A 14,343-nucleotide genomic window follows, 5' to 3' on the forward strand; every position below is an offset into this window, starting at 1 on the left:
TGTAGTGGGTGCTTTTTACGTGCCACTTGCACGGAAGCCAGTCAAGATAGCGCTGGCATCGACCTCATACGGATGGTGCTTTTTACATGCCACCGGCACAGGTGCCAGGGTAGGCTGGCAATATGTTCAAATTCTCACATCTTCCAACAGCAGACAAATTTTTATTTAGGTCAGCTGTGATCACATCTCCCAATAGCAGCCAAAATTTACTCAACATAGCAGTGCTTACATCTCACAACACTTGACAAACGTTACTGAAGACAGTCATTTCTACATCTTCTAACAGCAAACTTTTCACAGTGCGGCAGTGCTCAGATCTCCCTATAACAAACTTTCTCCAATCTTGACAATTTTACTAAATATTTTAAAAAAGATTTTCGTCGCTTTGAGACCGCGACCTGTTCACTGACAAAACATCACACACGAAGTTTTGTCAGTGAACAGGTCGCGGTCTCAAAGCGACGAAAATATTTTGACAAATTATATTTAAATTTTTAAAAAAGTTTATAGAAAAAGAGATATGGAATACAAGCTCTGGAATAGCAAATATTATTTTCATCTGTTTAACAGTGACTACTCCTTTTATGGCTTTGTTCAGAGACAGAAGAGCAATACCTGGGATTTTTTTGTCGTGGTCTCCAAAATTGTTGTGGTATTTCAGTGACAATTCATGGCTTAGAGATTAGAATTTCTTTTCTGAATGTTTTCTTTATAGTTTCACCAATATTTTTGTTGTTTTTGTTTGGCTATTCCAAAGTTTTTGTAGCTTTCTTTTAACTTTGCATCTCATTTCTGTCATCACATTTGTCAGTTGTTCATCTAAAACCTAAGTAGTTTTTGTGGTTCTTAGTTTTTCAGGCAGACATTATCTTAGTTTTATCTTCTTAGCTTTTTCTTTGTTATTTTATTTTTTCTCACAATCAAAAAAAAAAAATCCATGAATTTCATTTCCATTTCAATTTCCAGTAGAATAATTAAATGCCATGGTCATTTGCCATTTTTATTTCTTCTCTAATTTCTAGACATTAAAATTTTTTTTTTTAAACAAAACACAATGTCAGCCATTTTGTATGAGTGCATTTTTTTTTTTTTTTCAATCTCAATAATTCTCATTGTTCTTTCTTTTTCTATAAATTGACCTATTTTACAATATATGTCATCTGTAATAGTATGCTAATTAGAAATCCATGTTGTATTTGCATGTTGATAATTCAGTGAAGGTGATTTAATGAAATGTTTCCGTCTTTTCTTCTCTCTCTCTCTTTATCACTCTCTTGCTCTCTCTCTGACTCATCAGATAATTCAGAGAAATGTCACTGGTGTCAGAAGAATTGGAGCTCACCCCCATCTACCTCACTGTAAGTCAGTCATTTCTGATTTTTGTTACTGTTTACTTTTTGCAGCTCACAAATATATGCACACACACATATACACACTCTACTAATGTGACAATCAAATCGGCTAGTATTTCATATTCAGATCGATCCAATGATAACAGGTGTACAATCAACTTCCTTTCCTTTTGTCCTTGTTAAAATTCAAACTCCAGTGGCATTGTCTACACTACACTACACTGCATTAGTCATACCAAGTAATACAAAACCAGCAACACACACCAACATGACTTCATCCAGAAGATAAGACCATGTTAGCCTTAGAACATTGATCACAGATTTGGAACGTTACAGTTAAAACAAACTGCAATGTACTCACATGAAAATATGAAGAAAACATTGATATCATCATCATCATCATTGTTTAACATCTGCCTTCCATGTTGGCATGGGTTGGATGGTTTGACAGGAGCCAGCTAAGCAGAAGAATGCACCAGACTTTTATGTCTGTTTTGGCATGGCTTTTATGGCTGGATGCCCTTCCTAACAACAACCACCCCACTGAGTGGGCTGATTGCTTTTTACATGGCACCAGCACAGGTGAGGTCAGTTTTGGCTTGGTTTTTACAGCTGGATGCTCTTCCAAATGCCAACCACTTTACAGTGTGGGCTGGGTGCTTTTTACGTGGCACCAGCACTGGCAGAGTCACCAGATAACTTGCAAGACAAGGAGCCTTTGAGAGGGGAGGGGCCAGATACAACAGATGAAATTAAAACTCAGCTGAATTTTCAATACAATATTGCATGTGTATGTGTGTGTGTACCCTTGTCTTGACCTTGTGGTGGTTGTAAATGGGTATCACTATCATATAAGTGAGGTTGCTCATTTCCAATCTTCCATGAAAAAAATGGCTGGCCATGAGAAATAATACTGTGCCTGGTAACACTTGAGGGTTAGCAGCAGGAAGGACATCCTGCTGAAAAAAATCTGATACAACGAATTCCATTTAAGCCATGTAAGCAATGGAAAAGTAGGCTTTAAAACGGTGGTGATAATGGCAGATATAAATAGTGACTTTTTACTTTGAAGTTTCACTACTAAAATTGGTTTTAGAAAACAAAGGGTGCATTGAGAAGTTGGTTTTTAAGTAGTCATGTTTCTGCTCGACAAGTTGGTTTGACCCTGAACTCTTTCTTTTGTGTCTTATAAAAGTTGGCAATCAAACTGCTCTTCATACTTTGTATTTCTGTATTCATGGTGAGATAATGAAAGCAATGCATAGAGGTGCAGTGGTTTTGTATTATCATAAAATGAATGTAGGCGCCACTACATGGCATCTTGGAAAAGAGTCTTTTACTACAGCCCCAGGCTGCCCAAATTCTTACAAGTGGATTTGGTAGAAGGGAAACTGAAAGAAACCCATCACACAATCGCATGTGTGTGTTCAGTATCAAATTAAAAGAAGTGCTAGTGTTGTAAACATTATCAGCTGCACATACACAATGTATGTGTTTTGTTTGTTTGTCAGTTCGCTGCGGTGGGGGAGACGACTTCCTCATTACGCTGGGTGTTAAAACACCTGAGATTCATAGACAGCCTGTCTATGACTTTCAGGGAGCTATACTGCAGTGAACAAACAAAGCGCATACTTTGAGAAAAGGTGCTCGATAATATATATATGTGGCACAGGAGTGGCTGTGTGGTAAGTAGCTTGCTAACCAACCACATGGTTCCGGGTTCAGTCCCACTGCATGGCATCTTGGGCAAGTGTCTTCTGCTATAGCCCCGGGCCTACCAATGCCTTGTGAGTGGATTTGGTAGACGGAAACTGAAAGAAGCCTGTCGTATATATGTATATATATATAAGTGTGTGTGTATATGTTTGTGTGTGTGTGTGTTTGTCCCCCTAGCATTGCTTGACAACCGATGCTGGTGTGTTTACGTCACTTAGCGGTTCGGCAAAAGAGACTGATAGAATAAGTACTGGGCTTACAAAGAATAAGTCCCGGAGTCAATTTGCTCGACTAAAGGCGGTGCTCCAGCATGGCCGCAGTCAAATGACTGAAACAAGTAAAAGAGAGAAAAGAGTATATGTAGCCGATACCAGTAAAACCAAGTGATATTGTAGTTGTGACCATTATTGATGTCATGTAAAGGGCACCTGTGAAATTGTAGTCATGGCTGATGCCAGTGTCATATAAAGGGCACCTGTGAGATTGTCGTCGTGCCCATGCCAGTGTCATGTAAATGGTAGCTGTGCCATTTGGAGTGATTGGAGTTAGGAAGGCCGTACAATCCAAATCAAATCAAACTAGAACCTGGTGAAGCTCTCTGGCTTACCAGTTCCAGTCAGACTGTCTAACCCATGACAACAAGAAAAGCAGATGTTAAACGATAATGATGTATGTATATATATATATATATATATATATATATGGGTGTGTGCTACTGTCTCCTAGTCTTGACGTGGTATGGTAGTTGTAAATGAATGTCATCATCATACAAGTGTTGTCTTTTGTTTCCAGTCTTCCTTGAAAACGTGTTAGGCCAAGGAGAAATATTACTTTGCATGGAAACAGACGAGGCAAGAAGGGCATTTCGCTGTATAAGATCTGGCTTCATGAATTCCTTCCAATCCATGTGAACATGAAAAAGTGGATGTTAAAACGATGATGATGATATTTTTTATATATATTTACCAGTGTCGCCTTACTGGCACATGAAAAAACATTTGAGCGAGGTCGTTACCAGTACCGCCAGACTGGCCCCCATGCCGGTGGTACGTAAAAGCACCCACTACACTCTCGGAGTGTTTGGCGTTAGGAAGAGCATCCAGCTGTAGAAATTCTGCCAGATCAAGATTGGAGCCTGGCGCAGCCATCTGGTTTGCCAGTCCTCAGTCATTCGTCCAACCCATGCTAGCATGGAAAGCGGACGTTAAACGATGATGATGATGATATTTCACTTAGATATTGCAAAACAAATGACCTTGTGTAGAACTGAACTCAACTACAAGTTCACTGTATTTGATAACCGAAACAGTTGTGAGCTACTGAAGTTCATATGATGATCGTTTATTCCTTTGTGATTTCATTTTCTTATGTGTGTGTGTGTATACACACACACACTCACATGTACATACACTCACACACAATGAAATATGTGGCTTTTGAAATGCTTGTTGTAAACACAAGACTATTGTATCGTCTGTTATTCCTTGTTTCACTAAACATGTTGTTGTTTATACAGATCTGACCGGGAGCACTGATGGCAGTGTCCGCATGTGGGAGTGGGGCCATCACCAGCCATTGTCTCTGCTACGACAGCCTGGCTGTTTCTCAAAGGTCACCCGTACCCTATTCAATGCCCAAGGTAATAAGGTAAGAATCACTTTCAAACTACTTTCTTCATAGTTACAATCTCTCTTGATACTGTCGCATTATGTTTACATACCTTGTTGATATGCAATAGGTTTTGCTGCTCTCTCAAAGACCAATGAAATACAATATATTCCTCAAGCAAGGGTTGGTGACAGGTAGGGCATCCAGCCGTAAAGCATTGCTTCAAATAATCCTTGTCCAACCCATTCGAGAATTGATAAGCAGACATTGAACAATCAGTATTTAACAATTGAGAGAAAAGTTGTTGACAATGTCTTTGATATGCTTGGTCCATCCTTAATATTGCACCTTCTTTCAAACCTGGTAGAGCTGCTACCTTTGTTTAACCAAAAAAAAAGGTTTTAATGTTTTCATTGCATAGGAACAGCAATTATGCAAGAAATTTCATTCTTTGTAATTGTTTGCATAAGGCTAAACATTTGCTACATAATTTCAAAAGACAAATCTGCCATAGGAAATTTTGCAGTGAGGAGTTTCTGACATTTTTTTTGTTGCAATTTCTGTTCACATTTCTTCACTCCTCTCTCTCTCATACACACATGCACATGTGCACACACACACACACACACACACACATACACACACACACATTGTAGGCTGTTTTATGTGTGGAGAATGATTTCTATCAGTGTTCAAAAGTTAATGTTCTTTTTGTTACCACATATATTTTAACATAACATCGGCACAAGCACTTTTACGTGGCACCAGCATGTGCTTATTATGTGGAACCCCAGTCGAACTGTCCAACCCATGCTAGCATGGAAAACGGGTGTTAAACGATGATGATGATGATGATATATTCTGTGACTGGATCGTTACCAGCATCGCCTTACTGGCACCTGTGCCGGTGGCATGTGTAAAAGATTCATGTGAGGTCATTGCCAGTGCCGCCTGATTGGCACATAAAAGCACCCACTACACTCTTGGAGTGGTTGAGTGTTAGGAAGGGCATCCAGCTGTAGAAACTCTGCTAGTTCAAGATTGGTGCCTGGTGCAGCCATCTGGTTCACCAGACCTCAGTCATTCGTCCAACCCATGCTAGCATGGAAAGCGGACATTAAACGATGATGATGATGATGATCTGAATATTCTTATTAACAGTTTCTCTGTTCATTATTCAAAATTTGTATAATGATATCAGACATGAAATTCTGCCACAAAATTTTAAGTTTCAATTTTAGCAACTATATTTCAACACTCTACATTCAGTATTGAGCATTCTCATATTTTTCCTTTCTTTTTCACTGAGGAGTTCTTACTTTCAAATATTTTCCTTGTTATTGTAAAATCTCTGGAAAGAGTGGGTTGGAGTGTTTTTTTTTTTTTCCTTTTTCTTTTAATCTGGCATGGTTCCGACAGGTTTTGTCACTCCTCACAATCCTTCACCATCTGGCGCTCACAACATGTAACATCTGGCCAACCTTATAGTTGCTTCTGTTGTCGTTATTGTTATGTGTCTTTGTTTGTGGAGTGTGTGCATTCTATTGTGTCCCCCAGAACAGGAGATGTTGTAGCAAGCATAGAATGAGTCCCCTGTCGCTCTGTATCAATTTTTATTCTCAGATGGAGTGGGGGAACCTGAAATGTGGTTTGCAGAATCTGCGTCTTAATCATATATACTTAGACAGGCATACACACATACATATTCATATACATTAACACTCATATATACCTGCATACACACACATATGTGCATGAGTGAGTGAGTGTATGTGTGTGTGTGCTCTCTTTTACTGTTTTCTTTCTACCTGTTGCAGCCCTTGGGTTGTGACCATGCTGGAGTATTGCTGGTATTGTTCCTACTCTTTCTACAGCCCTTCCTCTGTAGATTTTTATTTCCTTTTTGTTATTTTGTTATGACTGAGGGAATTTGATACTGCTACCTTGTTTGTGCTTCTTGCTGCAACATATGGTCATCCAGGACCTCAAATAGTAGAATGTCCTGTTATTTCTTGACGACATTTGTATCTACTCCATGTAAATCCCTCAGGTTTATCAGCAGGATATTGAACTGTTGTAGGCCCTTTTAACTGTAAATTATTGCAGTATTAGGTTCAAATTCTAGACAAGTAGTGTGAGAGCACCATATAAATTGCTCTGGTATCATTTCATTTCATCCAATTTCAGCTTACGAGCTGTGGCCATGCTGGGGCACTGCCATTCAGTATATGTGTTCCAGTTTAACTGCCACTGAGTCCAGTTTCACACTTCATCCCTTCAGGGTTGATTAAATGAAGTACCAGTCAAAGACTGGGGTGGATTTTATTGACCTTGCCTGGTAAAATGCTTAGCATCATTTCATCAGTCTTTATGTTCTGAGTTCAAATTCTACCAAGGTCAAATTTGCCTTTCATCTTTTCAGGGTCAATAAAATAAGTACCAGTTGAACACTGGGATCAATGCAATTGACTTACCTACTTCCCTGAAATTGCTGGCCTTGTGCCAAAATTTGAAATTATTATTATTATTATTATTACCAAGGTGGAATTGTTAACCTGTTGGACAAACTATTTAGTGGCATTTCCTCCCTCTTTACGTACTGAGTTCAAATACTATCAAGGTCAATTTTGCCTTCCATCCTTTTGGGTTTAATGAAATAAGTACCAGTTGGGCCCCTCTCAGTAGACTGAGCATTTGTATTTGCTTTGAATAACATCTATGAATACCAAGCACACCCTTTATTTAATTGCTGTTATGCTTTTACAAAACAAATTCTTTTTCTTCTTTTTTCTGCCGAAATATAAAGAAAAGGTCATGGTTGACAGGCGTCAGCTTGTCTGATTTTTTTGTGAATCTTTTCCAAGGGTAGAAGAAATAAAAAGGAAGAAGCAAAATATGGAGGGTATGGAAGAAAATAGAATTATTTTCTGTATTGTTTCTTATTCAGGAGAAAGAGGCATTTCTCATGGCCTTCTTTCAAGGTTTCCAGAACCAATTTAATTGGTTGTTCCCATCCTTAGCCATTTAGTATTTAAACTAGCCTTATCCAGCTCAGATTCTATATCTGTTATACATTCACGCTGGCTGTATTTAGCCTCTCACACCTACCCTCCAATGTCATTAAAAATAAACAAACATATCATTGAAACCTAAACACAAAGAGTAATTCAAAATAATGTGAGTAAAAAGGTATTACATTAGACAGAATAAGCTGAATGCTAAAAAGTTTAAAGAGTTTCAGGCCTTGTGCCAATGTTATCGTGGAAAGAACTTTTATCTTACTTTTGTTATTTTTTTATTGTTCTTGGTTTGTTCTGTGGATTATCTTCCTTATTCATTCAGAAACTATTCTCTCACACTCACTAACACAAGAAATATTAATTTCCCCCACAAACAGGGAACATTGAAGCAGACAGTCTAACACACAGTTATTAACTGATCACCCACAATCCTCAAAGGCTGCATATATACATGAATGCAAACCTATCCATCATGCTTATTCACAAGATTGAAATATCCAAGATGTTGTTTCACTTGCTCTTAGCTCTCTCTCTCTCTCTCTCTGCTTGCTCACTGACATTTCATGTTTTACACACCTCTGTTGTTTGACGTTCAACATACTACAATCTGACATTGATAATCTATCGAGAAAAAAAAAAGCAACCACTGGCTGTCTTTTCTGGGTTTTATTGGTTGAGTAATGGGAAATATTGAAAAGAAACATTGTGTGTGCTCGTGTGTGTTTTTGCGCATGTGCATGCGCTTGTGTGTTTGTTCACATGTATCATATGTGTGCATATGTGTGTTTGTATGTCTGTTTATGTGTGTGTTTGTGTTGTTTTGTGGGTCTGTGTTGATGTGTCTGTATATGCATATCTGTGTATGTGTGTGTGTGTGTGTGCATATCTGGTATATTAGTGTGTGTCTTAGTTTGTGTCAGTGTGGATGTATGTGTCTGTGTGGGTCTGCATCCCTGTATCTGTACATGTATATCTGTGTACGTGTCTGGCTGTGTATGTATGTGCTTCTAGTGTTTGGTGTTGTGTATACATGCCAGCATGGAAGGTGGACGTTAAATGATGATGATGTTTCTGTGTGTCTGTGTGTGGATTGTGTGTGTGTGTGTGCGTGTGTCGTGTGCTTCCGTGTATGTGATTTTGTGTGTTTGTGTCTGTGTGAGTGTGTGTGCATCTCATTCTGTGGCTGTGTATATATATATATATATATATATATATATATATATATATATATATATATATATATATATATATATATATATATATATATATATATGTGTGTTTTTGTATATACATATCTTTGTGTGCATGTATATGTATTTGTAGCTGTTTGTGTTTCGATGTGTCTGTGTTTCTGTATGTGAATGTGTGTGTGTGTGTCTTTGTATATGATTCTTTGTGTATATATGTATATATATATATATATATATATATATATATATATATATATATATGTATATATATATGCATCTGTGTGTGTATGTATATGCCTCTCTATATGTATCTATATGTCTCTGTCTCCATCTGTGTGTGTGTGTATATGTCTCTATGCTATCTGTATATGTGTGTGTGTCAATTATTGATTTCAAATTTGTTTGTTTTCCCTCTCTGCTCATTGTGGTATTGTTTCTTTGTGTTTTGTTGTTCAGTTTCCCCAGAAGTATTTCAGATGAAAAGGTTACGAGTTCAAAATGGACCAGATATTTCTTCATCTATCATCAGAGAAAAAAAACATTGTGTTGTATTTCATCAAAGGATTTACTTTTATTCTATTATCTTTTCAGTGTTGTGTCAGCGACGCTGAGGGATCAGTGTGCCTCTGGCAAGTTGGTATTGGAAGCAATTTCAATAAACCAATTATGGTATGATATTTATTAATTAATCAATTAATTAACTAAAGTATGTTGACCTCAATCTTCTTTCCTGTATTACTTCACATTTTAACTCCTGCTTCTAAAATCATTGGAAAAGTTTTTTTGGTATTTCATCTGACTTTCTATGTTCTGGGTTCAAATGCTACCATTGTCAACTTTGCCTTTCATCCCTCCAGGGTCAATAGAATAAAGTAGGGGAGAGGTCAATGATGTCAACTAACCTATTCCTTCAAACTGGCAAAATTGTTAGCATTCTGGACAAAATGCTAAGCAGTAATTAATCTCTATTTATATACTGTAAATCCTCGAGTATAATCTGCATTTTTTCCCCAAAATTTAATGGTCAAAATCCCTAGTGCGTACTATATATGAGGTTAAAAATGAAAAATATTTTCTAAGCAATGTCCAAGTCTCTATCTGCTGTCCAGCAATGTTTATTCAGACGCATTTTGTGCTGTCGGGTGCGAAAATACTTTAAGCTAAGCCTGTAAGCAATGAAGTCATAAAAGAATCATCCATAACTTGCAGTAAGCAACATTTATTAAAATAAAAGTATTCAGAAATAAATGAAAGTGAATCTTCTGATGTTGACTATGAATCTGACGACGGAGATATATAGACCTCCTTGACTCAAGTTAGAGAAGGGGTGCGTATTGTACACAAGGTTTAGGTTTTTCAGAGGTACAGCCCCCTAAAAATCCCCTGCGTATTATACTCAAGGGCAGACTATACCCAAGGATTTACAGTACAGAGTTCAAATGTTGCTGATGTTAATAAAGTAAGTATCTGTTGAGCACTGGGGGGGGGGGGGGTAACTGACTAACCCTCCTCCCCACAATATTTCAGACCATGTACCTATAGTAGAAAGGATTATTATTTTCACTATTATTAGTAAGGTGGTGAGCTAGTGGAATCATTAGCATGCTTGGCAGCATTTCATCTGTTTTTACAGTCTTGGTTCGAATTCTGCCAAGGTCAACTTTACCTTTCATCCTTTCAGGATCGATAGAATACGTAGCAGTTGAGTACTGGGGTCAATATCATCAATTTGGCTCCTCCCTCATAATTGCTGGCCTTGTGCCAAAATTTGAAGCCATTATTATTTTTATTATTATTATTATTATTATTATTATTATTATTATTAAAGCAGTGAGCTGGCAAAATGCTTAACATTTCATTTGTCTTCACATTCTGTGTTCAAATTCCGCTGAGGTCGACTTTGCCTTTCACCCTTTCAGGTTCGATAAAAGAAGTACCAGTTGTGTAATGTGGTTAATGTAATTGACAGGTTCCCTCCCCTGAAATTACTGGCCCTGTGCCAAAATTTGAAATTATCATTATTATCCTACTGGGGTCGACTCTGCATTTCATCCTTCCAGGGTCAATAAAATATGTACCAATCAAGTACCGGGGGTCGATGTAATTGACTTAGCTCCTCCCCTCAAAAACTGCTGACCCTATACCAAAATTTGAAACCATCATTATTGTTATTATGTGTCTCTTTTTTTTCTTTCATTTCCAGAGTTTACAATGTCATAACAAAACAACCAGTGATTTTACCTTTGTTGGTTCCTGCAGTCTTATTGCAACAGCTGGCCATTCTTCAGAGAGTAAAAATGTTTGTCTTTGGGACACCTTGCTACCAACACGAAGTGCCCTTGTCCATCGTCAGTACCACCTGCTTTATAAATCATCTCCTCCTCTTCCTCCTTCTTTGTATCACTACGATTCATTGGTTTTACCTTTTTTATCATCTCCTCCTCTCTTGTTATTCTTTAATTTTTTTCTTTTTCATTTTATCTTATTTCTTTCCTTTTTTTTTCATTGTTATCGTTACCCTCTGAAATTACTGGTATTGGTAAAGGTATATATGTATCCTTGTTTTTTATGATGTTTGGTTCCAAAAAGACAGTGATAAATAAATCCTTTGGTTCCAAAAAGACAGTGATAAATAAATCCTTTGGTTCCAAAAAGACAGTGATAAATAAATCCTTTGGTTCCAAAAAGACAGTGATAAATAAATCGTTTGGTTCCAAAAAGACAGTGATAAATAAATCCTTTGGTTCCAAAAAGACAGTGATAAATAAATCCTTTGGTTCCAAAAAGACAGTGATAAATAAATCCTCTCCACACACTTTGTAAATAGAATGAATAGCTGATTCATTAGCACCACCATCATGTATTTTCTTGACTATTTCTACCGTTTTTCATTTTTTTTTTAAATGCATTCTTCTGTTGTTTGTCAAGATCAGGAGCCTTTGTACTTTTTTCTGTTCGCTGGTTCCATGTTGATGGGTGCGAGTACATAAATCCATATAAATTATATGCACTGCCTTGCAGCTCAGTCACGTAAACGCAAGCAATAGACTGTATATTCTGGGTGATTGAGGATTGTGGCTGGTTGCTAGAGTACATTTTTGGAGTACAAGCAGAATTCTTTAACTGTATCCTGACCTTTGTTGGCACAGATCAATCCATGACAAGCACAACATGCTTCACAATTGAGTGTACTGCTATTCTTGATCAGTGATGATTGAAACTACATGTATATTGTACTTGCACTGGCTGCCAACCACTGCTATTGTGCTGAACAAGTTATACCTCGTGGGAACTTCTGCACCCTAACAGACGACAAAGACCATTCAACTACATTGATGTTATTGGCAGAAACCCATTCATAAAATTGAGGGCCTGCCAAGACTAATGGGAAACAAACATTCCTGGTGTAGTGTAGTGGCATGCAGCCTAGTTGTAGCCACTTAAAAACGATATATTTGTATTTCTACATTGTGTTTTATTAGAACAAAGTGTGGGAGTGGGACCGACTCGCTTCTCAGTCACACCCGCTTCCTCTGAGGTCTCTCAGTTGTATTGTCCTACACCCGGCTACTTACTTCCATCATCAATATCAGCCAGTCGTTGGGTGGTGGGGAGGGGGGCAGGGTTAATGGTATTAGAGAATGAGAAGTTTTTTGAAAGTCTAACAGAGTTGGACGTCTTTGCACTGGAGTTACAGCCGTGTAACTCCTTTGCACTGTGTGTGTGTGTGTAGGACACATTTGAATGTATGTGTGTGTGTGTGTTAACTCTAATGGGAATACGTATTTGTGTTACATTGCAACTGGAATGTGTATGTTCAATACACAACAGCTGCAATATGTGTTACACAACCGTTAAAATATGCGCGCGTGTGTGTGTATGTGTGTTATACTACAACTGGAATGTGTATGTTTGTGTTACACAACAGTTGAAATGAATATGTATGTTTTGTATATAATATTGTAGCAACTGGAACATGTATATTTGTCATGCTCATAATACATGTAACAGGCATACTCTGAGGTAACATTATCCAATATGTTCTTCCTGTTGTTTTAGTTTATCCACTCAACTCAGCCTTTTTTCAGACCTACTGATATGTGTTAAAGGATTTCAGCTATGACTATCCCATCTTAATATTTTATTTCAGACATCATGGTTTTGAATTATCTAAAAATAGCTTTCTTCCAAAACGAGACTATCAGCTCAAACTACCACATTGAGACTCATGTATTTTAAATATATTCTTGTGTGTTTCTTATATTGCTTGGTGGAATCCTTGTTAATACTATTGACCGAAAGAATCCCCCAAGTTATTGTTGACACTATTGACTGAGGAAATCCCTCTAACTGTTCACGGCATTGACTGAAGCAGTCTCCTCTAACTGTTCACGGCATTGACTGAAGCAGTCTCCTCTAACTGTTGACGGCATTGACTGAAGCAGTCTCCTCTAACTGTTCACGGCATTGACTGAAGCAGTCTCCTCTAACTGTTGACGACATTGACTGAAGGACCCCCTCCCCACAACTGTTGACTGAAGGAATGCCTCTATCTAATTATCAGAATTATTTACTATTTTCCAGCATTTACCTGTCATGAACACGGAAGCCCAGCAATTGTCTATGCTCCACAGCATCAACTCATTATCAGTGGCGGCAGAAAGGGAGAAATTTGTATCCTTTTTTTGTTTTTGTAAATTCCATCCTGAAATTTTACCTCATCACATCTTACATCTTTTGAGAGGCTGTTGTTGATGCTGTTGTGTGTATGTTTCCCATATAAGACCATTTCTTCAATGACTGTTTATCAGAGATATTCTGCTATTCAAACTGACTGTTCCTGATAGATCCTTTCTCACCACTTTGTCCCACATCTTCCTGAGTCTACCCCTTCCACGTGTTCCCTCTGCAATTAGAGATCAGCACCTCTTGATGCAATTGTCTTCATTCATACACATTACATGGCCATACCAGCACTGTCTTCTCTCTTGTACACTACATCTGAGGCTACGTATACCCAGTTTTTCTCTTGGATGCGTGGCAAGAAGTTTGCTTCCAAACCATGTGGCATCTTGGGCAAATGTCTTCTACTCTAGGCACAGACCAAACAAAACCTTGTATGTGGGTTTGGTTGACAGAAACTGAAACAAGTTCATCATAGTACTGTTAACCAGACGTCATGTGATAGTTGTATATGAGCATCACCATCTTATACATGAGGTTGTTTTTTCTGTAAAAAAAAAAACAGAAAAATTTATCAAACTATGGGAAAACATTACCTTGCTCGGAGATAGGTGGGGATTGGCCACAGGAAGGGCATCTGACCATAGAAAATCTGCCTCAACAAATTTTGTCTGACCCATGCAAAAAGAAAAGTGAACATAGTGATTAACAGTGACTGTTTAATTGGAAATTTTGCTGTTAATATTGGCTTCTCAGAATTGTTTTTAAAAGCCA

General features: G+C 37.8%; 1 protein-coding gene across 3 annotated transcripts in view; it reads left to right on the top strand.

The window, feature by feature from the left end:
- LOC115220683 (dmX-like protein 2) overlaps positions 1–14,343 on the top strand; it is a 179,075-nt gene that overhangs the window by 162,357 nt on the left and 2,375 nt on the right. For all 3 annotated transcript variants that reach the window (XM_029790800.2, XM_029790802.2, XM_029790801.2), the window contains 5 exons: positions 1,298–1,358; positions 4,585–4,715; positions 9,478–9,555; positions 11,090–11,234; positions 13,471–13,560. In XM_029790800.2, coding sequence (XP_029646660.1) covers positions 1,298–1,358; positions 4,585–4,715; positions 9,478–9,555; positions 11,090–11,234; positions 13,471–13,560 — 505 coding nt within the window. The remainder of the gene's footprint in view (positions 1–1,297; positions 1,359–4,584; positions 4,716–9,477; positions 9,556–11,089; positions 11,235–13,470; positions 13,561–14,343) is intronic.

Source organism: Octopus sinensis, linkage group LG17, assembly GCF_006345805.1.
Source record: "Octopus sinensis linkage group LG17, ASM634580v1, whole genome shotgun sequence".
Classification (NCBI taxonomy): Eukaryota; Metazoa; Mollusca; class Cephalopoda; order Octopoda; family Octopodidae; genus Octopus; species Octopus sinensis.